The sequence below is a fragment of the Panthera onca genome, chromosome B1 (genome assembly GCF_046562875.1).
Source record: "Panthera onca isolate mPanOnc1 chromosome B1, mPanOnc1 haplotype 2, whole genome shotgun sequence".
Classification (NCBI taxonomy): Eukaryota; Metazoa; Chordata; class Mammalia; order Carnivora; family Felidae; genus Panthera; species Panthera onca.
Genome location: NC_138342.1, coordinates 13,717,024 through 13,741,604, shown reverse-complemented (window position 1 = coordinate 13,741,604; position 24,581 = coordinate 13,717,024). Strand labels below are relative to the sequence as shown.

Genomic DNA, 24,581 nt, shown 5'->3' with positions numbered 1-24,581 from the left:
TGCTCTGGGAAAAATAGCCTTCAAAATCAGACCCAGATCCATTACTAGCTGTATAAAATTGGGTGCTTAGCCTCCCTTAACTTCATAGTCTGTAGAATGACAATAATAATAAGTACCTCAGAGGAAGTAAGAACATGTGCCAAGAGCATAGTACAATGCCAAGATCATGTTAGTGGTCTAATAATTGTTCCCCACATACACACCCCATATGTGATACAGTGCTTAATTCTCTTCTGCCCTCTCTTTCATTCCTGATAGTGTGAAAGACCTACTAATCATAGCACTAGCAAATCCCAGCAGCTGCAGAGGACTCTTTCCAAGACGGGTCAGCTATGGTAACTTCCTTACAGCAGCTGTGGTCCAACAAAGCCTGATAAGGGAATCTGAGGTTTTCCCAGTCTTCCAGTATAAAGTTGAAAGTATAATATATCCTACTGGAAAAACATTTTGGCCCCTAGACATGATCATATTTAAATAAGTAAAACTTGTGGTTACATTGCAGTATTACTAAGCTTTAGTGTATATATGATCATCTACAGGAGGGATGCTCAATCCTATTCAGACCCAGTGTCACTTTTCTTTATAATGTTCATGTTACTATACTGAAGTTCAGAGATAATTTTAAAAATTTGTACACACATTTTAGGGGTGCCTGGGTGCCTCAGCCAGTTAAGCGGCAGCTTCAGCTCAGGTGGTCATCTCGTAGTTCGTGGGTTCAGGCCCACGTTGGGCTCTGTGCTGACAGCTCAGAGCCTGGAACCTGCTTTGGATACTGTGTCTCCCTCTCTCCCTCTCTCTCTGCCCCTTCCCCATTTGTGCTCTGTCTCTCTCTCTCTCTCTCAAAATTAAATAAACATAAAAAAATTAAAATTAGTACACACATTTTTAAAATCAATATAATTCCTTGACAGTAATATAAAGGAGAAATAAAAGGAAAATAATTATAATTAAGTCATATATATTTCAATATAGACATGCTCTGATATGATTAACCTTATGGTATCATATAGTATTCAGATGCTTGCACATATAGGTAAACCCCCCCCCATGAATGTGTCAAATATAGTACAAGGATGTTGCACTGGCAATCAAATACCATGAGTCATGTGGCCATTGTTGATGTGACTTTCCGAAATGGTGCACAACTTTTGGTAAAGTTTTGCACTAAAAAGGCTAATTTCCCTCAAGTTTACACAGTGGTGGAATTCCCATAAAATTTAATGTGTAATAAGATCCTGCAGAAACTACTCTAAAGGGAACTTGTGTAAAATGTCGATTCCTGGACCCTCAACTCCAAGTATTTTGACTCTGGGAGTCTAGCTTAAGGCTGGAAATCTGTGTCAGTCTCCTGGTGTAACGCCCCCGATTTCGAATCCAAGAGATCACCAAGGAGCCAATACCGATGCAAACGCACGAGGGTTTATTTGCAAGCTCGAGCTTGGGCCCAAGTATACCCAACACAGCAGAGCAGGGACTTGGACCCCTAGGTTAAGAGGCGTAGCAGTTTTATAGGGGCCAGTGGCCAATGAGATTGTAACACACACACAGAAAGTTGCATAGTCATGCCAGTCCACACGCAGGTGGCCAATTGAATTACAATCTACCTTATAGTAACTGTTTGAACTAGCCTATCACTCTGGTCAGAATTGGCGCGCAAGTTTGGCGGGCAAAAGGCGAGGTTTACATTCTTTGGCGGTTAGGGGCTCCGTATTCCTATATGAGCCAGTTTCCAGTAAGGGTGTGCTCAGCGGCTTGACTAGGGTGGGGGAGTGTGTTAAAGCAATAAGTAGGTCATGTGGGGGTTATACATGAGATGGTGGGTATAGCACAAAATGGAGTTAGTCTTGCTCTGCTTGTCCAGGGGTAGGGGATTTTTGTTAAATTCCTTGGGTCCCACATTGGCAGTGATTCTGATCCAGGCATTGTGTTTTCTAAATGAATCGGAAACTAAGATGTTGCCTTGGAGAGGGAATCTAAGATAATATACTAGGAGCCCAAAACCCAGATTGGCCTTTCCTACCCAGTGCAGTATACTGGGGTTAAAGTAAGCAATTTAGAAGAGGAATATCTTGGTTTCAGACACAACTGGGCTACTTTTGCAACTGCCTGACTGTACAAATTTTCTGGATCTATTCCCTTATCTATAAAAATGGGTATGGTTATCTGCGGTGTAGACGGATGGGATTGTGATTTCTGAAACCATTTGGAAGCTTGCTTGCTTTATCAAGATTATTAAAATTCTTGATATAAGGCAGTTTCTAAAATAAAATGTATTAACCATGAAAATTGCTTATTATGTTGACGCTGTTATTCATATGTTAGGAAAATCTGATGAGGGTGCTATCACTTTCCCCAAAGCCCACTGTTTGAAACCAGAGAAAGCAAGTCACAAAGAAATTTGGCCGCTAACTCTTACATTCAACAAACAAAAAGGCACAAGCTCGAAATCGTGACAAGATCTGCCTCCAGTTGGCCAGTGGCCAAGAGTGTGGAGAGGGATGAGTCACTTCCCTTTCACTGGGCTCTGTGTACTTAGACTTTCAGCTCCATCTGTTACTCAACTACCCCATTCCTCTTTGCTTCCTCCTTTCCCACACCTGCTACCATTGTTTCTATCTCTCTGAGACTTTCCCTCTTCGCTCCTGCGGCTTCTGGTACTACGCGTTCCGCGCTTTCTCTTCCCAGATTTCTGTCACCAGCTCCTCGGCCGCCCCTTTGGCTTCTTCCCTTTGTTCGGTGATCTCCGGCAATCCTCCCGCAACGTCCGGGCTCCTCCCCAAGATGGGGGAAGGGGGATTGCCACCCGCAGCCCCCGCTGGGGCCCGCACCGTGCGCCCTGGTCCCGGTACCTCCTTGCAACCGCGCGACTTGCTCTTTACCTCCCTGCCCCTCTCTCTATATCCCGCCCCCATCTCCGCCTTCAGCGCCGAGCTCCGAGGCTCCAGAGCCTCCGGCTGAGTGCGCCCATCAAGGTTGCCCGGTCCCTCGCCACCCGTTCGCCCCGGAGAACATCGCCGAGGGCCCCTTCCCAGACCGCGCGCCCCGGCTGCCCGAGGCTGAGGCCGGCTCTGATTCTTCCTTGGCTTGGGATGCGCACCGCCGGCGGGGGCAGTCGCTGCTGAGTCCAGAGCCCTGCGCCACCCACGTGTCCGAGAGCCCGGCGCGGGGCCAGCGCGAACCTCTCCAAGGCCAGCGGCTCCTCGTCGCGGAAGCACTTCTGTTGCAGGCGAAACCCGCACGGGCGGGAGAGCGGCGCGCGGGTCACTAGCGGCACGTGCGGATCTTCGGCGTGCCGCCGCAGGGTGCGGGTGCCCGCAGAGCCAGAGACCCAGCGAGCCAGCGAGCGAGCGAGCGCCGGAGAAGGGAGGGTGGGCGCGGGGACCGCCGAGAGGCCGACACCTCGGGGCAGTAGGGGCCGCTCGGCGGTGCGGGCGGCGGGACTGCAGTGCCACCGCTCCGGAGGAAGCCCGCACGCTCACACGCCCGCGCGCGCACGCACGTGCACACCACGGGCAGCGAGAACACTAGCGAGAGCCCTTGAGTGTCGGACGCGTTTTAGCCATGGCTTCTGTCCTTAACAGCAAAATTCACGCGTCCGGGACTTGCCAGGGCTCCAAAGCTGATGCCCGCGGTGGCACCGACTGGAGAATGGATTGGGATCCCGAGATGCACGTGAAAATGTGCAAGAAGATCGCCCAGCTCACCAAGGTAAGGTGAGGCGCTGCGGGCAGGCGAGCTGCGCGTCCAGGGGCCCCAGGTTGGGGGAGGGCAGACGCACCCAGGGGAGGCCCAGGACGAATCCGGGCAGAAACTTTGTCTGGGAGGCCAACCGGTTAGGGGAGCGGTCCTAAATCTTGGTAACTTGACCTTCTGGAAGCACCATACTTAAAGCAGCTGAGAGGATCCTTGCCAAGGAAACTCCAACAGACTGCGTGCCGAGCAGGTGGTCTGTGTTCCCAAGGTGGGAAACCTAGTTGAATCAGTGCGTGCGTGCGTGTGTGTGTGTGTGTGTGTGTGTGTGTGTGTTTTCCTTTGGCAGCTCTGCTCAAGTGATCGTGCCTGGAATGTTGTGATTTTATTCATCGTTGTACTTTAGAGCTGGGGAGGTCATGCGGGCTCTATTTAAACACTTGATTAATTTATTCTTTCATTCAACAAATATTTGAGCCATTTGTTGAGTGCCAGCAGCTTGCCTGGCACCGTACTAGACCTGGAAGGCAGCCCAGAGGACTTACTATCAAACTGGGTGCAGATGTGTGTAAGAGCATAAGTGGGGAAGTGTACGGCTCCCCCATTAATTATTGGATTACAAAAGACCTTGGGAGGTCAGCGGGCCCATCTCCCTACCTCCTCCCAGGAACTGGATTGAACCTCTCCAGACTCTGATGTCTTCCTTATGAAGACCAGCAAGAAAATACCACACTGGCCTTTGTTAGCCCTCTGCAGCTTCCCTATTAGGAGCTCCTTGTGGTAGGTTCCCTTTCTGTGCCTTGTGTATAGCTGGAAATAGCATCCCTCTCTGTTTTCTATACAAGGCTCCCAGTGTGAGAATGTAGCTTTTGCCTCAGGGTTTCCTTTTGATCTCATAATAAATTCCTAGTACCGTGCCTGCTAGTGGAAGGGTCAGGTCCAGATTCTGTCCAGTAGTGTATGGGACGTGCTCTCTTCCCTATCTTCCTTCACTTCCCCACACCCATTTTTTGATAGGTTCACAGGCATTTTCCTCTCTATTTTGCTGGAAGGAAGACAGCAGGGAGACTTGGAATTGGGCACTAGCTGCCTTCTCCCGCCCCTCCCATCAACTTGTCCACATTCTTTGCATATGACCCCGTCTCCAAACAGTGATCTCTTTAGTCAAGGATTGAAAAAAGAGAATGAAGATACCCCTTGAGACCTTGGCACCACTGATCTACATTTACTCAAATATGACATTCATCCCCCCACAAAGTATTGATTCAAGGTGCTAGGCACAGTATAAAACATCGTTATCTGTAAGGAATCTAAAATGCTTTTGGAAAAACAAGGTTTGAAATATGAAAAGAAAACTAAAAGACACTATTGTGTAATCAGTTGCTAAATTGGGTATTTCAAATTATGAGTTCTATAGAAGTGGAAACAAGGGGTAAGCCATTATAGGCAGAGACAGGGAGATTTTATGGAAGAGATGAACCTTGAATTCATTTGAATTTATGGAGTGCCTGCTGTGTGCCGGGCCCAGTGCTGAATATTGATGGCACAAAACTAAGACGGAGTCCCTACCCCTGTGTAGAACAAACACGTAAACAGATTATTTCAGTACAATGTGGTGATCATTCCACTCAGTAGTATTTATGGCACACCTATTATGTGCCGACCACTGAAGACACAGCAGTGACGAAAGCAGCACGATCCCTAGCACATAGTAGGCAATGTTTCTCAAAGGCTATTTTGCATTAGAAGTCATATTGATTCTTATTATGTAATGCCTCTCTCCCTCTCTCTGTCTGCCCCTCCCCCACTTGCACACTCTTTCCCTCTCTCTCCCCCCAAATAAATAAACATTAAAAAAATAAAAATAAAAATCATTTTTATAGTCAAGAGTTATTTAAATTCACTGACACTTCATCAGGTTCTTCTCACTATTTTTCCCTCAAATCCAAAGGCTTCTCTTTGGGTTTGCTTTTCTTCTAGCTGAAGTTCATTTTTTAATAATCCTTTCTGTTGGGGTCTGGGTGGGGGAGGGAATTCTTTGTATATTTGGAACTGTATTTTGCCCTCAGTGTTGGGTGAGAATGTATTTGGGTGTAAAATTCTAGTGAACAGTCATTTTCCCAGAGCGTGAAAATGTGTTTGGGTGTAAAATTCTAGTGAGCAGTTATTTTCCCAGAGCACCTTGATGAAGGTGCCCCATTGTTTTCTGGTACTGATTGTCACTGGTAAAAATTCTGCTGCCAGTCTAAGTTTCATTCCTTTGTAGACAGTCTGCCTTTCTGTTGAAAGTACTCAAGATTTGTGTTTGTTTTATTTTGACGTGCAGCGGTTTCACCAGAACTCTCTAGATGTGAGTGTCCCTTCTGGTGAGGACTGGTGTGCTCTCTTTAATTCTGGAAAACTATCAATGATTTTCTCTTCAAATATTGTTTCTCTGTCATTGCCTACATTCTCTTTTCTGGAACTACTGTTAGGTCAGTGAGAAAGCCAGCCAGTTCATCTATATCCTGAAATGTGATTTCAAAAAAAAATTTTTTTTTGCCTCTGCGTTGCCTCCTGGTGAATTCCTTAATCCAATCCTTCTGTGTGCCAGTTCTCTAAATAATTTATCCAGTCCAGAGTTTCTTCTACCTGTTAAGTTTTAGAATTTCAATAACTGTATTTTTCATTTCTAAGATTACTATTCATATTTCCTTTCTGATTTTAATAACTTCTTAATTTTTACAGTTTTATTCAAGTATAATTTACATATTATAAAATTCATCTATGTAAGTGTATGATTCAACTTTTTTAGTAAATGTACAGAGTTGTTACTCTATAACCATAATCCAGTCTGGGGACATTGCTATCACTGTAAAGAAACCTATCCTAGGGGGGCACCTGGGTGGCTCAGTCGGTTAGGTGTCTGACTTTGGCTCAGGTCATGATCTCACGGTTCATGGGTTTGAGCCCCACGTCTGGCTCTGTGCTGACAGCTCAGAACCTGGAGCCTGCTTCAGGTTCCGCGTCTCCCCTTCTCTCTCCCCCTCCCCCGCTCATATTCTGTCTCTCTCTGTCTCTCAAAAATGAATAAAAATGTAAAAAAAGAAAAAAAAGAAACCTGTCCTAGGTACCCATTAGTACTTAGTCCCCATTCCAACTCCAACACCAGGTAACCATTAATCTACTTTCTGTCTATAAATTTGTCTTTTCCAGACATTTCATCTCAGTGAAATGATACAGTATGTGGTATTTCCATCTAGCTTTTTTCACATAGTTGCTAAATCTTAGCAGAATGTTTTTGCAGTTAACCCATGTTGTAGTATGTATCAGTCATTCATTCCTTTTCATTGCTCAGTAGTACCCCAATGCATGAATATGTACCTTCTGTGGCACACATTTGGGTTGTTTCCACGCTGGGGCTACTATAAATAATGCTCTACAAACATTACATTCCTGTGCAAAGTCCTTGTGTGGACACACATTTTCATTACACTCAGGTAGATACCTAGGAATAGAATTGTTGGATTGTATGTTAAGTTTATGTTTAACTTTTGAAGAAACGGCCCAACCGTGTTTCAAAGTGACTCTGTCATCTTGCATTGTTCAGCCTACTTTTCCAAGAAAACCTAATCCAATTCCACGCACTCAGTTCTCAAGTCACAATGAAGTACACTTCTTTGCTTACTCCACGGTCACTCACTTCTCTCTATTGTCCTCTGGATGTCTCCTCTCCTGAAATGTCTTCATCTCTAAAAGTTGAGTCCTACTTATCTATTAAGTCTCACTGGCCCCAAGAAAAGCCTTTGAAAAACCTCACTTTTGAAATTAGCCATACATTCATTCATTATTAATTGTGCATTGATTATTTTTTTCTTACATCTGTTTTTCCAGAAGTTCGTACAATGCCTGGCACATAGTAGACTCTCAGTGAGCTTGTTAAATTTAATTAGAGTTTCCTCCCACAGACTTGGTAAATATTCTTTCATGATATTTATCCATCTGATGTTATAGTTGATTTGTAGATAGTATGTCCCTTAAAAATCATAAACTCTAATTTATTCACAATACTTTGCATCTGGTAGACACTCAGTATGTATTAGTGTGGTAAATATTCATTTACATGGGTTCACATTACAGTCATCTGGGGAGCTTTTAAAAATACACCAGGGGTGGGGCGCCTGGGTGGTTTGGTGGGTTGGGCGACCAGCTCTTGATTTCAGCTCAGGTCATGATCTCACGGTTCATGGGATGGAGCCCCACATCGGGCTCTGTGCTACCACCTCGGGAGATTGCGATTATTTCCCTCACGCTGTGGCCCTCCCCTGCATGCACACAAGCGTGCTCTTTCTCCCTCAAAATAAATAAATTAAATTTAAAAAAATATACACCAGTGAGCCGACAACTAGATGCCATGCCTGATTCCTAGACTGGAGTCTCTACTGGGTGGAAAAATTGTTGTGAGGAGACAGTGGAGTTGACTGACAAACTGGAATTTGATGACAGAGAAAGTAAAAGCATTTATATCACTGTGAAATTTGCTGGAGTTGACTGTATACCGTGGCTATACACCAACATGTCCTTATTCTGAAGTAATGCACTTTGAAATAGGTCTTACTTTCCAGGACATGAGTGTGATGTCTTACTCTCAGAGCATTTTATCTTATAAATAAAATATAGAAAATAGAATATAGAAAGAAAGCAAACGATAAAACAAAGGGCACTGATGTTAAGAACAGGTGAAAACAAAGGGCACTGATGTTAAGAACAGGTGAATGGGTGTGGGGATGTTCTTTGTGCTGTTCTTCTGGCAGTTTTTTTCCTAAGTTTGAAATTGTTTCCGAATAAAAAGTTAAAAACAAACATGAAGCATACAACGCCCCAGGCCCCACCTTTGAAGGAGACGAGAGAGAGGTGACAGGCATTGCTGTTTTCTCAAGGCCAAGAACAACCGTTTCAGAACAAGTGAAGGTTTAAACAGTAAAGTGGACGCAGAAGGGTTATTTGGGCAACAGGAGGTTCCAAATCCATCTCTATGAAAGCCTTTGGGAAGCTTTCAGTCTTGAAAACATCAGGCAGCTTGGCCCAGCCAAGCCTGGGACAGTCAGGCCTACCTCTGCTTTTGCTCTGTCCCAGCAATCTCAGGCTGATTCTTTTTTTTTCAGGGCTCTCCACATCCTCATACCCAGAAGGTTTGGCATCCCTCATACTCAGGGATTGCCCAGTTTCAACTTTCAAGGGATAGAAAGTCTTGCCCCATATAGAAGCTTTAATGAAGACCCCTTTAAATTAGAACAAGCAAATGAGTGGGAAAGTGTGCGTTCCCTGTCCATGAACCATTTCTCCAACTGAAGACTGACTCTCGGGAACCCGGACCACAAGTAACCACATACCCACGGCCCTCCCTCTCATCTCCCGATCAGAGAAAATGGGCCCAGGAGACAATGAGCAGTTCTGCCAGGTGCCAGAAGCTTCCCAGCTAAAAGTAGAAGGAGTAGACTAACCCTACGGGACCCTCTCAGTCACTGTTTTAAAAACATCTCCGCCAGTCTCTTGAAAGACCCTGCAAGCAAGGGCCTGCAACTTCCACACATTCATGATACCTTATGATTTGTTAGTGTTTGTAATCTTTTCTTTTTGAGCTTCAAGGCTTTATATTAGTTCCCTACCCCCCCTTTCATTTTTTACTTATTTATCTTATTATTTTTTTAAATTTTATTTATTTATGGGGGGAGGGGCAGAGAGAGAGAGAATCTCAAGCAGGCTTTGCATTATTAGTGTGGAGCTCGTTGCGGGGCTCAGACCCATGAACCATGAGATCATGACCTGAGCCGAAATCAAGAGTTGGACGCTTAACCAACTGAGCCACCCAAGTGACCCTATTTATTTATTTTATTAAGTATAGTTGACACATAAAGTTATATTAATTTCAGGTGTCCCACACAGTGATTCAGCAATTCCATACATGGCACCATGAAAATCATTGCATGATACAACATTATAATAATATTATTGACTACATTCCCTATGCTGTACTTTTCATCCCCTTGACTCATCTATTTTATAACTGGAAGTTTGTACCTCTTAATCCCTTTCACCTATTTCACCCATCTCCCCAAATCCCCCTCTTCTCTAGCAACAACCAGTTTGTTCTCTGTATTTATGAGTCTTTCTGTATTTGTTTGTTCATTTGTTTTGTTCTTTAGATTCCACATATGAGTAAAATCATATGGTATTTGTCTTTCTCTGTCCTATTCCACTTAGTGTTGTACCCTCGAGATCCATTTGTGTTGTTGCAAATGGCCAGATTTCATTCTTTTTTTTGTAGTGTGTGTGCTCTCTGCAAAGCCTTTGACACACTTACTCATCCTGTGCGCACAGCAGTTCTGCATGGCAAGGAGGGAAGCACCATCTCTAATTGAGAGAGAAGAAATCTGAGACCCAGAAGAGAGCCAGCATTCTTGCCCAATGTCACATTAGTATGTAGTGACAGAACCAGGACATCCAGAACCTAGTGCTGGGTGTGTGTGGAGGGTGGGGAATATTTCTTCCCTGGTCATCCTTATGTGTCCAGACTTAACCTCTCCCAATCATCTTTACTACTTTTTCCCATGGAAGGGGGAATGCGTATCCAATTACTGAGGCTAAGAGTAGGAATTGGGCAGAGCTCTTTCCTCTTCCTCCTTTTTTCTCATGGAGCCATCTGCCCATAGAAACGCACGTTGTCTGACATGCCATTGGTTTACATGATCTCCCCCAGGTCCAACGTCTACTAAGACATATTAGCACAGACAGTGGTACTAATGTGTGAGGGAGATAGTGGATGTCTGTAGGGATGGAGTGGGGGCTATTGTTATGGAGAGATTAAGGAAAAACAATGACAATTTCTACTCAAAGTTATCTTTTCAATCAATTTAAACTTGATTTGTTTCTAGAGGGATACTTCTTACTCTTATTTATGCTAATAAATAAAAATTAAATGAAAAAAAAACATGAAGACACGTGGAGAGCTAGCTAATGAATGATTTGGGGGTTTACTGTGGACTGTTCTTCCTCCTGATCTGGACGTGGCTGGTATCAGCTTAAATACCAACTCTTTAGAGAAGCCTTTTCTGACCTTCTGAGCCAAAGGGGCCAACTTTCCTCATCTCTAATTGGAAAAAATAAATGTTTCTTCCTTGGTAATTTGACAGAAGAGGTTTTACTGACTGCAAATGGAGCGTCTCGCCCAGGGCTGGTCATATTGTGAGCTTGATAGACACTGGCTTCCCATTCCTTTCTGGACTGGAAGAAGTGCAGAGGGACAGGACTCTTGCCCAGTTGTCCAAAGCAGCAGTGGGAACAAAGCCAGCCCTTCTCTGGGACAGAGAGGCAGGGTCCAAAGGCAGTAGGAGTGATGCCTGTTGCCACAGGAGTCCTCAGCCACAGGCTGCCACTTGAGCCCTGGGTTTTCATGGCTTAAAGGTGTGGAAGCTTTATTGTACCCCCTGACTCCCGTAGCTTCTCTGAAAATACCCTCCTGCTTGTAGGAGCTTGTTTGGGGACAGATGTTCACTCAGTTCCGTACCAGTTTGCTTTAGGATCCTAGATTTGGAAACTGCAGATCTGTTTTAACAGGTTCTCTCTGTTGGAATCTTTTCATTTAATGACGTGATTCATGGTATAAAGATGGCTTCCTCACAAAAATCTTTTTGCCATAAAACAAACAAATGAAGTACACCTTAAGTGGGGTGTCTGAACTCTACTAAGATAACCTCCACTTTTGCATGGCCGTTCTGATGTCTGCATCCATCCTTCTTCCACACAGGAGCCAGAGTGACCATAAAACAGGATCAAAGCCTCGGGGCGCCTGGGCGTCTCAGTTGGTTAAGTGTCGGACTCCTGATCTCAGCTAAGGTCATGATCTCACAGTTCGGGAGCTCGAATGCTGCGTCGGGTTCTGTGCTGATGGCGCAGAGCCTGCTTGGGATCCTGTCTCTCCATTTCTCTGCCCCTCCCCTGCTTGTGCGCTCTCGCTCTCACTCTCTCTCTCCTTCTCTCAAAATGAATAAACTTAAAAATAATTTCCCTTATATAAAAAAAAAAAAACAAAGCCTCACACACTGTTGGTAGGAACACACAACATTCCACCTGCTTTGGAAAACAGTCTGGCAGTTCCTCCAACAGTTAAACAGAGTTATCATATGAACCAGCAATTCTGCAGTACCCACGAGAAATTAAAACATACACCCACACAAAAACTCATACACTTTTCATAGCAGCATTATTCATAATAGCCACAAAATAGAAATGAGCTAAATGTCCATCAGTGGAAGAATGGATAAATGAAATGTGGTACAAGGTACGAGGTGGGGGGCAGGTAGTGGCTAAGGGATACAGGGCTTCTTTTTAGGGTAAAGAATATTATGTTTTTATATAATATATTTTTTAAGTTTATTTACTTTTGAGAGAGAGAGAGAGAGTGAGAGTGTGAGTGGGGGAGGGGCAGAAGAGATCCCAAGCAGGCTCTGTGCTATCAGTGCAGAGCCCGACACAGGGCTTGAACTCACCAACTATGAGATCATGATCTGAGCCAAAACCAAGAGTCGGATGCTTAACTGCTTAACTGACTGAGCCAACTGAGCCACCCAAGTGTCTCCCTGAAGGGAATATTCTAAAGACAGTTGTAGTGATGGTTACATAACTCTGTGAATGTACTTAAAGCCACTGAACTGTAGTTTAATTAGGCAAATTGTATGGTATAAGAATTGTATCTCAATAAAGCTGCTAAATTAAAACAACATTAAACAAAATAAACTGAATCCTATCTTTCTCCTGCTTGAATCCAGTTCTGAAAGCAAGTCCTGGTGACTTCACCCCATAAACAAATAACGAATCAGTCCATCTCCATTCTCCTTGTCCACCTCCACTTCTGCTCCAACCCTGGCTGTGGCCTCCTCAGGTTCCTGTGGTCTACCCTGGGCTCCTCACACAGTGGCGAGCATGAGCCTTTAAAATATAAACCAGAACGTGTCGTTCTTCTGTTTAAAATGTCGTGGCTTCCTGTTTCTCTTGGAATGAAATTTGTTCACCTAGAATACATTCTCAATGGTGGTCACTTGAGGTGGCTGCTGACCATGTCTCAGTGTCACCTACTGGGCCACATCGTCCTTCTCTTTGGCCTTTCAAATGTGCCCAGTTTGTGCTGCTCAGTGTCTCTGTCCTGTGGAGTCTTCTGCCCGACCCCTGGCTTGGCTGACCAGTCTCGGCTCAGATGTCTCTTCGGACCTGGCCTCCCTGTGCCCCTAGACTGTGCTGCTGCCCTGCTCATTTCTGAGGTCCTCTTGGCTCTATCTGCTATTTTCTTCTTCTCCTCTATTTATTGCCTTCTCTTCTCCGCAGAGGAAGTTCCTTGAGGGCAGGGATTTCTGTGTGCTTTCTTTTCTCCTCTACCTCTAGTGCCCAAAACAGTGCCTGGTTAGTGATCGGTGCCCACATGTGCTCATTGATGGACTAAATGAATACAGCTCTACCTTGACCTTCCTCTGCTCCTGGGATAAAGTATCAAATTTTAACCAGAGTCTACATACGTTTTGTGGGAAAGTGGGGAAGCTCTTCTCAAGGCCAGAACTCAGGAGGTGCTACTCTCTAATTTTGAGTGCTGTGGGGAACTGGTCAAATCTGACAAGTAAGTGGACTTCTTCCATTCCCTCCCAAGCCAGCATCTGACTTAGTCACTTCCAGCCCCTGACTACGGACACAGGGTCTGACCAAACTTGGTGCTTCCATTGGTCAGATTCCAATTCCTTCAGGACACCAGAATTATAAGGTAAAATAAAAGAGCAGTGACCAATCATATACTATTTTAGAAGAACGCATCCAGGGGTACCTGGGTGGCTCAATTGGTTGAGTGTCCAACTTCAGCTCAGGTCATGATTTTGCGGTTTGTGGGTTCGAGACCCAAGTCAGGCTCTGTGCTGACAGCTTAGAGCCTGGAGCCTGCGAGCCTGGAGCCGCCTTCGGATTCTGTCTCCCTCTCTCTCTGCCTCTCCACTGCTTGTGCTCTGTCTCTCTTTCTCAAAAATAAACATTAAAAACAATTAAAAAAAAAAAAAGAAAAACATCCATTTTAGAAAAATCAAAAATACAAACAGATTTTAAAGCATTTTCAAATATGTAATAACTATAGTGATACAATAACTAATATTTTTATACATCCTACTATATAATTCCCCATGCAAATATAGACATATAATTTCCAAAAATAGGGTTACATGATACATAACTATTGTGTTACCTTCACAATAGATCTTGAGCTCTCCAACATAATTTTTTTCAATGTTTATTTATTATCTACTGTTTTTATACAGCAAGCAAATTACAATTTTGATATGTTACCAAGCAAGAAGTATGAAAACATTGAACAGCCCGAGGCATCAAGGAAGTTTCCCTGAGAACTATTATTGGTGGGCATTTTGGTTGATTCCAGTTTTTCATTATTGTAATTAGTATTATGATGGATGTTCTTGAGACTGCACACATGCTATATTATTTTCTTTGGTTAAATTTCTATGAGCAAAACTCACCTTCGTTACAGGTAGACTCCTATGAAGGAATATCAGGAAGTTTGGAAGGGAGAGACCTGGAGAGAGGGGTATTTTGTGACTAGTTGAAAGCAGTCTCATATACAAGATGTTCTCCTGACTTGTTAACTGCAAAGCTTGCCATTTTTAAAGGCATTTATTACAGCTCTCTACCTCTATAAACTGCTGGAACAGTTCCATGAGAGCAACACTCATAGTTACCGAGACCATGATGTATAGTGGTCCCCCCCTTCTCCGTGGTTTCAGTTACCTAGGGTCAACTACAGTCCAGAAGCAGATGATCTTCCCGATACAGTGTGATATATATGTCACAATGCCTGTGGCATTTGCCTCACTTTGTCTCATCATGTAGACATTTTATCATCTCACATCACCACAAGAAGGGTGAGGACAGTACAGTAAGACATTTTGAGAGACAGAGACCACATTCACATAACTTTCTTTATAGTATAGCATTAAAATTGCTCTATTTTATTAATAGTTATTGTTGTTAATCTCTTACTATGCCTAATTTATAAATTAAGCTTTATCATAAATGTGTATGTGAAGGAAAAAACCTATAGCACGTACAAGTGAGTTCGGTACTATCTGTGGGTTCAGGGCATCCACTGGGGCTCTTGGAATGTGTCCCCAGCGGATAAGGGCAGGGAGAAGGGGCTACTGTAATTACTTTCAAACTACAGTGACATAATCACAGGCCCAGATTGTCATTTCACATTCTGACTGTGCAATGGACCTATTTGAAGTTACTGTTCTGATCCTCCAGAGTAAGAGGATGTAGCTCAAGGATGCTCCTGGGTTGCTCAAGCCATCAGAGAAGCAAGCAGCTTCCTCACAGCTCAGGGCTCCAGTGGAATCTGTGGCACATGAGCTGTTCTCCCTGTCTTGTCCCTGGTCTCCTGAGAACACCTTTTCCTTTGCTGTGGAACCTTCAGAACAGGAAGCAGGGAGGCCTGCTTGTGAATCATTGATGTCATCATCAGACATAGTGTTCTCCTTAGTCTTTCGAAGCAGAATGGTGGTAAAATTTTCCTGAAAAGCTATGCCCCTGCCTGCTGAATTCTGAACAGCTACCATAATAACTTTGCCCCTTGACCTTCGGGCTCCCATTTGGTTAACAAGCAAGCCCAAGAGACTGCTCAGTCTTTTACTGCTTCGTGCTAATTGTATGCTTGGCAGACGCTGTCTTCTCTTGTTGGTGACTGTGGTAGACACACACACAAATTGTGTCCCCGGTAGACACCAAAGCTCTGGAACCCGTGAATCCTACCTTATTGGGAAAAGGAGCCTTTGAAGGTTAAGTGTCTTGAGATGAGATAGTCTTCTATTGTCTGAGTGGGCCCTAAATCCAATGACACGTGTCCTTACAAGAGAACAGCAGAGGAAGATTTGAGATGGAAGAGGTGAAGGCCCTGTGACAACGGAGGCAGAGATTGGAGAAGTGCTCCTACAAGCCAAGAAACACCTGCAGCCACCAGAAGCTGGAAGAGGCCAAGAATGGATGATTCGCCCCCTGCGCTTCAGAAGGGAGTGAGGCCCTACAGGCACCTCGACTTTGAACTTCTGACCTCCAGGACTGTGAGAGAATAAAGTCCTGTTGTTTTACTTTATTTTTTAAAGTATTTATTTAAGTAAATTCTACACCCAGTGTGGGGCTTGAACTCATGACCCTGAGATCAAGAGTCCCACGCTCTCCTGACTGAGCCAGCCAGGCTCCCCTAAAGTTCTGTTGTTGGAAACCAGTCTGTGGGTGACTTGTTATGGCGCCACAGAAAGCAAATACACTGGCTTCTTACAATCCCCTTTTCACCGTTACTGAAGGCTACTGCTCTCTCAGATATCTGCTGAGCTGCTCTCCTCTCATAACCGTCAGGGTTTTTTAATGAAAATTTAGACCAGCAAAGTGTGGGGCTCAGGCAGTGATGCATTTTGAAACTGCACTGGTGGCTGTGACTTCAGCCTGACTCCGAGGCCACTGCCTCTGGCCTAGGCGATAGGTCCTGGTCCATTGCCGGGCCCTGGGCTTGGCCTGTCCAGTAGCAGCGAGATTGCATGTTTGTCTTATTTCCTACACTTCTCTAGAAGCTCTTGAGGCCTGTGCTGCTCAGATGTTAGTATTAAACACACGCGGCTAGGCCCACCTTTAGCATTTTGCATTCAGTTGGTCCCCAGTGAGGGCTGAGAATATGCATTTTCAGCCAGCTCAGGTGATGCTGCAGACTTCAGGTTGAGCAAGCCTGTAAGATAACCAGGACGCTCTGTTTTGTCTTCCTCATTTTTGAACTTTCAACAGCTTGGAGCATAGGGCTCTGCTCTCAATAATAGTAATGGGAGTCAGATTAGTTTGAACTGTTAAGCCTTTGAGGACAAGGTCCGCATCTTATACCTTTTTTCTATGTCTTTAGTGCTCCATGAGTGCCAGGACATGGCAAGTGCCAGCAGGAGACATGAAAGAGCAGGTGTGCCAGCAAAACTTCCATCTGCAAGAGGTGGCAGCACATCATAGGAAGGGCCCAGGGATGGCAGAAGCCGCTCCTTCAGAGAAGCATTGCATTGTTGGGGACCGTCATCAAAAAGACGGGACCACCAACTGACCTGTGAGCTGGACCCGGGCACCCCCTCTCCTGCCCTTGGAATGTGGGTTCCGCTTGCCTTTCCAGCTCCCAGAGGCTGCTCCGAGGACACAGCCTTGAGAGGGTGATGTGATGTTGAAAACCACCAGTATATACGTGACCGGGCCTGGTGAGGGCCTCTTAGTAACCTTTTAAGATTTGGAGGGTGGGTGCAGGCGTCCGTTTGTCTTACTGTCACCCAAGATAAGCCTCGTATGAAAGGTCCCTTTGCTGTTATTAAAACTGCCACCTACGCACCTGGAGTGGCCTGCCTCTTTCTTGGGTCTCTCCTCCTCATGTCATTCGCAGTGTCTTAAACAGGCCTTGGATCAATTCCAGGTTTTGAAGGAGTGGCAGGTGTTAGTCTGCTTAGTTTACCTGCGTGTCTTGGTCTAGTTTTGCACTCTGCTGATGGTTTTGTTATGATCAGGGTGACAGAAGCACTTGTGGGCGATATCAGCATGAGGGGCATGCCAAGAGGATGTTGGGGGTGGGTAGCATGGGGGCGGGTAAGAGCGATACCTTGACATTTTGAAGACAAAGTTTGTCTCGATCATAGTTTTGTTAGGTCAAACCAGTTCCAAGAAAGTGTGAAAGAACCTGTTTTCTGGTTTTCGTGCATCATCTTGCCAGGGTAGCCTGCCCTTGAGAAGCACGCCCCTGAAGCGTCTGCTTTTCCTTGCTCTTGCAAGCTCATTAATGGCGTTTTCCCAGAGACCCAGAAATAGCAAATTCCATTAAAAGCCTTATCATTAAACACAATACAGCTCTTTATGTGGGAGAAGGATGGCCTCTGAATAAGAGTCCATTAGGGCTGTGGGCTGGAAAAAATGGGTCAGCTTTCTTTTAAAGGAGAAATTAATACAGCAGGCAAGAGCCAGCAATACTGGCGACATTCGTCTTGCAAAGCTTTTCCTCTCCATGCTGCCAAAGTGCTCCTGTCCAGACTTGCTATTCCTGTCCTCAGCCTCCTGGAGCAGGGCCCATTGGTCCCAAGGAAGCCTATCAAATTATCTGGTGACAGCCTAAATAAAAATGAGTGGGGAAATTAGAACAGAGTATAGGGTTGTGTGTGTGTGTGTATGTGTGTGTGTGTGTGTGTGTGTGTGTGTGTGTGTATTTGTGAGCAAATGTAAACTAAACCATGCCTCAGGAAAGCAAATGCTAATCAGTAACTCATGTGCTGACCTCTCTCCCCTTTGGTGGGTCCTAATGTGAGTTCCATGAATAGTGGTTCATAGCCACATCCATGACATGCTGTCCCCAGAGAAGAGCTGATAGAGAGAAGCTTGTTTCCATTACAGCAGGTGAGTGCTCAAAAGGGCTGTGCAGTGTGTAGTATCCTCATTGTGACTTAGGGAAGCAAAAGCACAGGGCCTTGTGGGACCTTGGTAGCTGGAGTTGACTGGCAGGGGAAGAACCAGCATTGAACAACAGGAGCTGGGAAGTGAGCATCCCATTGAGATGCCAGGGACGCAGTGTCTGAAAAACCTAGGCAGCACAAGTGTGAGTCAGGCTGATGTCTGCAATGGGAGAGTTCTTCAGCTGTGTGGGCCAGGACAATGAGGGGTTCTAGAAGGTGGGTGATTCAGAATTCAGGGGAGCTGGCTGGTAGAAGTAGGTATTTGGAATTCTGTCCAAATTCAGCAGGATCGCCTGCTAATAGGACATGGACAGGGAGACGTCTCCAACTCTACAAAAGGAGGATTTGGTAGTGGCAGGTTCTTGGCAAATGACATGGAGAATTTAAGGACTTTGTAAGATATTCGAAGGGGAAATATCTTGTGGGAGATTCAATATATAGTTGTGCTAGCTTGGATGTTTGCATTAGTGTTCAGCAAATACTCCTATCCCCTTCCCCCATCCCATGAACAGAGTTTGCCTCCTCATCCCATTGATGATGGGCTTCTTCTTGAACCTGCTTTGGTCCATGGAATGTTAAAGGCTGTGAACATGGGCAGAGGCCTTCAATGTGCTTGTGCCATTTGGATATTGCCATGAGAAAACCATGTGCTGAGTGGCCACAGTCCCTATAGTCTGGCCCCAAAGGAGCAGACCTGAATCCAGCTCTCACAGCTTGGAGCCAAACCCGGATGATTCAAAATCTGAAACATGGGGCAGATCCACTCAGCCAAGACCAGCCTAGATCAGCTCAACCATAGTTAGCCTGCATGAGAAAAAAAAAATGCTTCTTGTAATAAGTCATTGAGTTCAAGGGTAGTTTGTTTTGCAGCTATGGGCAGTCCCTAAGACAGTAGGGTTGGACCTCAGAAGAAATAGCTAGGCTAGAGACTGGATTTTAGGAATTATTAACTTATAGAGGATAGTTTGTTTATTTCTTCATTTACTCCTTCACTCAGTAAATATTTGGTACAAACTGATTCTGGACTGGGTACTTCCATTCATTGCTATGGAGATTGTTTAAAATCCTTGTGGAAATAGGTCTTTTGGCAGCTTTCCCAGGGAGGATTTGCAGCATTAGAACAAAAGGCTGTCAAAAATGGAACCTTCAGGACAGCTATCCTATGAAAGAGAGAGTCTGAGTGAGCCTGAGAGAGCCCTGAGAGAGATATTGGGAGACATAGGTGAAGCTGGTGTTTCACACGGGAGGAGAGGCCTTCAAGAGGGAGTGTTGACTGGTGGCAGGTGGTGCAGAGATGGAAGGTGGTTTGAGTCCTGAAAAAGAAGCCATTATAATTGGTCATTGGTGACCTGGGTGTCATTAGAATGATGGGCCACGGTTGGGAGAGCCTGGCACAGGGAGCCAAATGTTGACATCTGTATTAATTGGCTCAGGCTGCCATAACAGAATACCACAGACCATGTGACTTAAACAATTGAAATGTATTATCTCACATTTCTGGAGGCTGGAAGTTCAAGAACAAGTTGCCAGTGATGTTGGTTTCTGTTGAGAGGGGTCTCTTCCTGGCTTGTAGACAGCCCCCCTCTTGCTGTGTCCACACATTGCTTTCCATTGTGCATATGCGGGGAGAGGTTTGTGGTGTCTCTTCCTTTTCTTATTGGGATGCTAGTCCTACTGGATTAGGGCCCCACCATTATGACCTCATTTAATTTTAATTACCTCCTTAAAGGCCCTCTCTCCAAATACACTTACACTAGGGGTTAGTAATTCAAAGTATAAATCTGGGAGGGCACCCAATTTAGTCTCTAAGAGCATCAGAAGACTTGGGTCTGGTTCCAGCTTTGCCACTGCTTGGATCACCTCTGTGAAATTCCCCGAGGACTCCCTGTCTGGATCTGTCTAATGGACACAGTGCCCACCTCACCTGCCTGCTTCAGGGTTGCTGCAGGGAGAACTTTGTGCCTCTTTGCTGCTGCTTCTGGTTGCCTTTTCCATCTATATTCCTTGGGAAGAGGAGCTCCCCAGCTGTCCCTGTCTACCCCCACCTAGATTCCTGCCACTTGCCTAGCCCACTCTCCTGAAGATGGGGAAACATCCCTTCCCCCTAGTGTTCAGCCACCACAGAAAGAGCTCTGAAGGCTCATACTTTAGTTCCCTTACATTCCCTTCTATGGGGGAACAAGCCACTTGTTTTTGAGGTTTCTATGTCAGAGAACACATGATAGCCACCACCTTGAGCTTGCTTTGTGTCGTCAGTCAACCAGGGCCCAGGATGGAGCCCGGGCATTACCTTAGGCTTATGGCAGGGTATCTCAGCCTGGGCCCTACTGACATTTGAGGCCAAATAATTCTTTGTTGTGAAAGGCTGTCCTGTGCATTGTAAATGTTTAGAAGCATCCCTGTCCTCTACTTATTAAATACCAGTAGCCCTCCCCTAGACAACAGAAAATGTCTCCAGATGTTGCCAAATAACCTCTGGGGGCTGGGAGGGGGGGTCCAATCAACTCCTGTTGAGAACCAATGACTTAGGCAGACTTTGTTCACTCAAGGCTCAAGCCATATTTGGACAGTGACTTTGAAGAGCCTTCAGTTCACTATCTTAGGACTTAATCAGAAGTCACAGAGTCCCCTGGAGAAGAGACATTTCTTCCCAGAAGCCCAGGAGGCTTCTGTGTAAATATGCAACAGTGTGGTGGTTCTTGCTGGTAAACCAGAGTTTCCAAGGGAGACCTGGGGATTGGGCTCCCCATTTTCCCAGAGGTCTTTTAAGACTCTAAGTGCTCTTAACATTAAAAGGACAAGTCACACATAAATAGCAATACCTAACAATGTTGAATGCATTGCCTGAGTCCAGGACGTGTGTCTTGTTTGGTTATTTATTTGGCAAGAGACACGGACAGACAAGGAGCAGCCTGGATGGTTTTCTGATTTGAATATCTGGTTGACTTTGAATTTCCTCTAGAGCTTCAGCTCCTCATGTGCAAAATGGGCATTTTAATCCCTACTTCCTCCACTGGACTGTTGCTCAGGTGAGAATTCGTATATGAATTCCTTACCAACTAAGCATGTTATGAAATCCTGAATTGTTTAGGGGCCCTAGTCAGTCAGGTCTGGATTCACATCACTCGTGTGCTCCAAACCGTCTGGAGCCTTAGAAAGTTACCCAACAGATTCCTTAGATTCCTCACCTGACAAATATTGGAAGCAGTACCTACCTTGATGTGTGAAGATGGCAACTAACTGACGTAGCAAATAGATTTAAAACAACAGCGAATGGCTGAAGATTTTCTTGAATTAACTTTAAGAACCTAGCTAGATGCCCTATACCCAACTTTGAGCTGCTCGCTGAGCTCTGATGCCATGCAATGGAACACTTCTCCTAACATTTCAGGCAAGTCTGCCGCCTTGACCCCCGTAGAGGTGGTTCTTGGGGGAGTAAAAGTGTCCGGGCAGTGTCCACTGCTTGACAATGTCTGAAGAAACTGGACAGCACTTCAAGGCAGTGAGCTAATCCCTAAAGGGAATGAGTCCAGTGGAAGCAGGGACGTGGAGCTGGTGGAGACCAGAAGAAACAGAAGCCAGTCCCCTAAAAACCCAAAGGATGGATGGTGCTGAGATTCCCACTGTCTGTTTAATGGGGGTTCCGGTCACATTTCCTTTGACTCCCAAGGATAGGATAGGATGCTCCAGCTGACGTCAGACTTCTACTGCTTCAGAGAAAAGATAAATGCATTATCTTTTATACCTTGGGGCGGGGGGCGGGGGGGAGGGGTGGTTCTGAATTGGCCGAAAGAGGCTGATCCATCTTTTCTCCACCTTTTCCCAACTATCTTTTATTCTCATTTATTTTAACCTTTCCCAACTTTTTAACCCCTTAAATCAAGTAAACCATCTAAGCAGAGAGACAGTGAAGTTGAACACCACCATCAGCGTGACAGTGTAGAGTGCCAAGGAAAGGGGAAGCGTGTTGTGATCCCTGAGCAGTGCGCACTTGTCACTCAGGCCTCCCTCCTGCTAAGTGCCATTTAACAGCCTCCAAGGATCTTATTTATCACCCCTTTTGGGGCGCCTGGGTGGCGCAGTCGGTTAAGCGTCCGACTTCAGCCAGGTCATGATCTCACGGTCCGTGAGTTCGAGCCCCGCGTCAGGCTCTGGGCTGATGGCTCGGAGCCTGGAGCCTGTTTCCGATTCTGTGTTTCCCTCTCTCTCTGCCCCTCCCCCGTTCATGCTCTGTCTCTCTCTGTCCCAAAAATAAATAAAAAACGTTGAAAAAAAAAAATTTAAAAATTTATCACCCCTTTCACTTTACTGTGGCAGTGCCCTCACTTATGCAATAAAAATGACGTCACCCTTCTGCAGATGCTTTAATAGGCACTAGAGGTCAAAACCATCTCTTCTTCCTACCTTGGAAAAAAATGCACCTGTCACATTTCAGAAACGGATACAAAAGCCTGGACCTGAAAAAAAAAAAAAAAAACCCAGTCATCTAAATTATCTTCCCAACAACAGACAGGCCCTTGGCTGTTGCTACAGGGAGGCAGGTGGTTAGCTACTTGGCTGGTTGGTTCCAGGATGCATGAGCCCATAGTGAAAGCAACGATGGGCTATTTGAAATTTCAGCCAAATACACCGCAGTTGCCAGTACTGAATAAATAATCTCTGATGGCTAAGCTGATGCTAAGATTTATCATGCAGTATTGCTGCTTCCAAGAATATATAGGAACTTAGTGTTGCCTTAAAAGTGGTTCAGTTTTAGAAACAATGCACAATTAAATTAGTACTGACAAATGGGGGCAAGTTTTAGTCCCACACATTCCTTCAGCTGGAAATGACCTAGAGATAATTTAGTTATTGGCCCAGTTCACACACTGGAGACTAGACTAGCTAAGAGGCTTCTCTGAAGTCACACAGCTAATTAGTAGCAAGGCAGATTTAGTTGGGGATGGGGAGGAGGTCATTTGTTTTGTTTTTGGCATGTTGAGTTTAAAGGTCTTATGAAACATCCAAGTCAAGATGTCAGGGAGGCAGCTGGTTATTTTTAATGGTCCTTTAAGAGAGAGGTCAGGGTTTGAGTTACAGATTTGAGGATGGACATTGCTAAATACCTTACTCACATATTTCACACATCTTTCAACCCTTGTTTCTTTTTAGTAAAAAATGGCATTAAGAGCCTGCAGTCTACATGCTGAGGGCACTCATTGCTACTAGGTTGTTCCTCAAATCTAGGCTTTTTTTTTAAAGTAGGCTCCACGCCTAGCGCAGAGCTCAACATGTGGCTCAAACCGATGACCCTGAGATCAAGACCTGACCTGAGATCGAGTCAGACGCTTAACCAACTGAGCCACCCAGATGCCCTGAATCTAGACCTTCCATGCAGATATATGAAATATGTATTTTTCTAAAGATAAATTGCATCATGGTTTTATATTGATACTTGTAAGTCAAGCTGAAAGTGTATAGGGTTTTTAATTCAACCTTAATGATTTTATATCTGTAGGTGTCATGGACAGAGGCCTAACTTGCATCAAGCTATTTGAGAGTCATTGCTCCTTGAACTGTTACAGACCTGCATCAGTTCATAGGCCCAGAGCCCCTTAATCTAGGGGAGAACAGGTCCCCTTAAGAAAGAACTCACACCTCGGTACTGAGTCTTTCCCCAAGGGGAACTGTTGTGTGAGTGTATGAGGGTAGCTGTGTCCTGGAGAAAGTTGGATACCTAGACCTTTGATTATTGGACATTGACTCTGAGAAAACTGAGGCACAGAAACGCTAAATAATTTTCCCCAAATCACACAACTAGTAAGTAGTAGAGCCAGAATTCAAATCCAGACATTCCATGCTATTAATTACTATGCTTCACAGACTCTCATGTAACCACCATGGGACTAGGATCTATTCTCACTGATGTTGGGGTGACCTCTCTGAAACCCACTGGATCATATATGCAGCTACATCACATCCTGCATTGGCTCCCTATTGCCATTAGAGTAAACAGGGCCATCTGTGATATGCCTTTTTTTTTTTTTGCCTTTCCAATCTCATCTTCTGAATACTTCCTGGCCTCACCCCATGCACAAGGCATGCCAGATGACCTAAAGATTTGTAAACACACCATTTCCTTCCACCTCTTCTTGTGTTTGCACGTTTCCTCAGTTTGATGTCCTCTCTACCTTAACACTTCCCAAGGTCATGTTCAAGTGGCTTTGTGAAGCGTTTATGAATCACCCAAGGCAAACAGATCCCTCCCACCTTGGGAACTACCACATATGGCACTCTCCTCCATGACAGCATCGTGGACAATACATTCCACTGGCACAAATGCCCATGAGCAACTTGAGGATACTGTCCATGGCT

General features: G+C 45.0%; 1 protein-coding gene across 1 annotated transcript in view; it reads left to right on the top strand.

Annotated features, from left to right (window-relative positions):
* Positions 1–1,148: 1,148 nt before the first annotated feature.
* FAM184B (family with sequence similarity 184 member B) overlaps positions 1,149–24,581 on the top strand; it is a 151,446-nt gene continuing 128,013 nt past the window's right edge. The window contains exon 1 of the mRNA XM_078446244.2: positions 1,149–3,708. Coding sequence (XP_078302370.2) covers positions 3,562–3,708 — 147 coding nt within the window. The 5' untranslated portion in view covers positions 1,149–3,561. The remainder of the gene's footprint in view (positions 3,709–24,581) is intronic.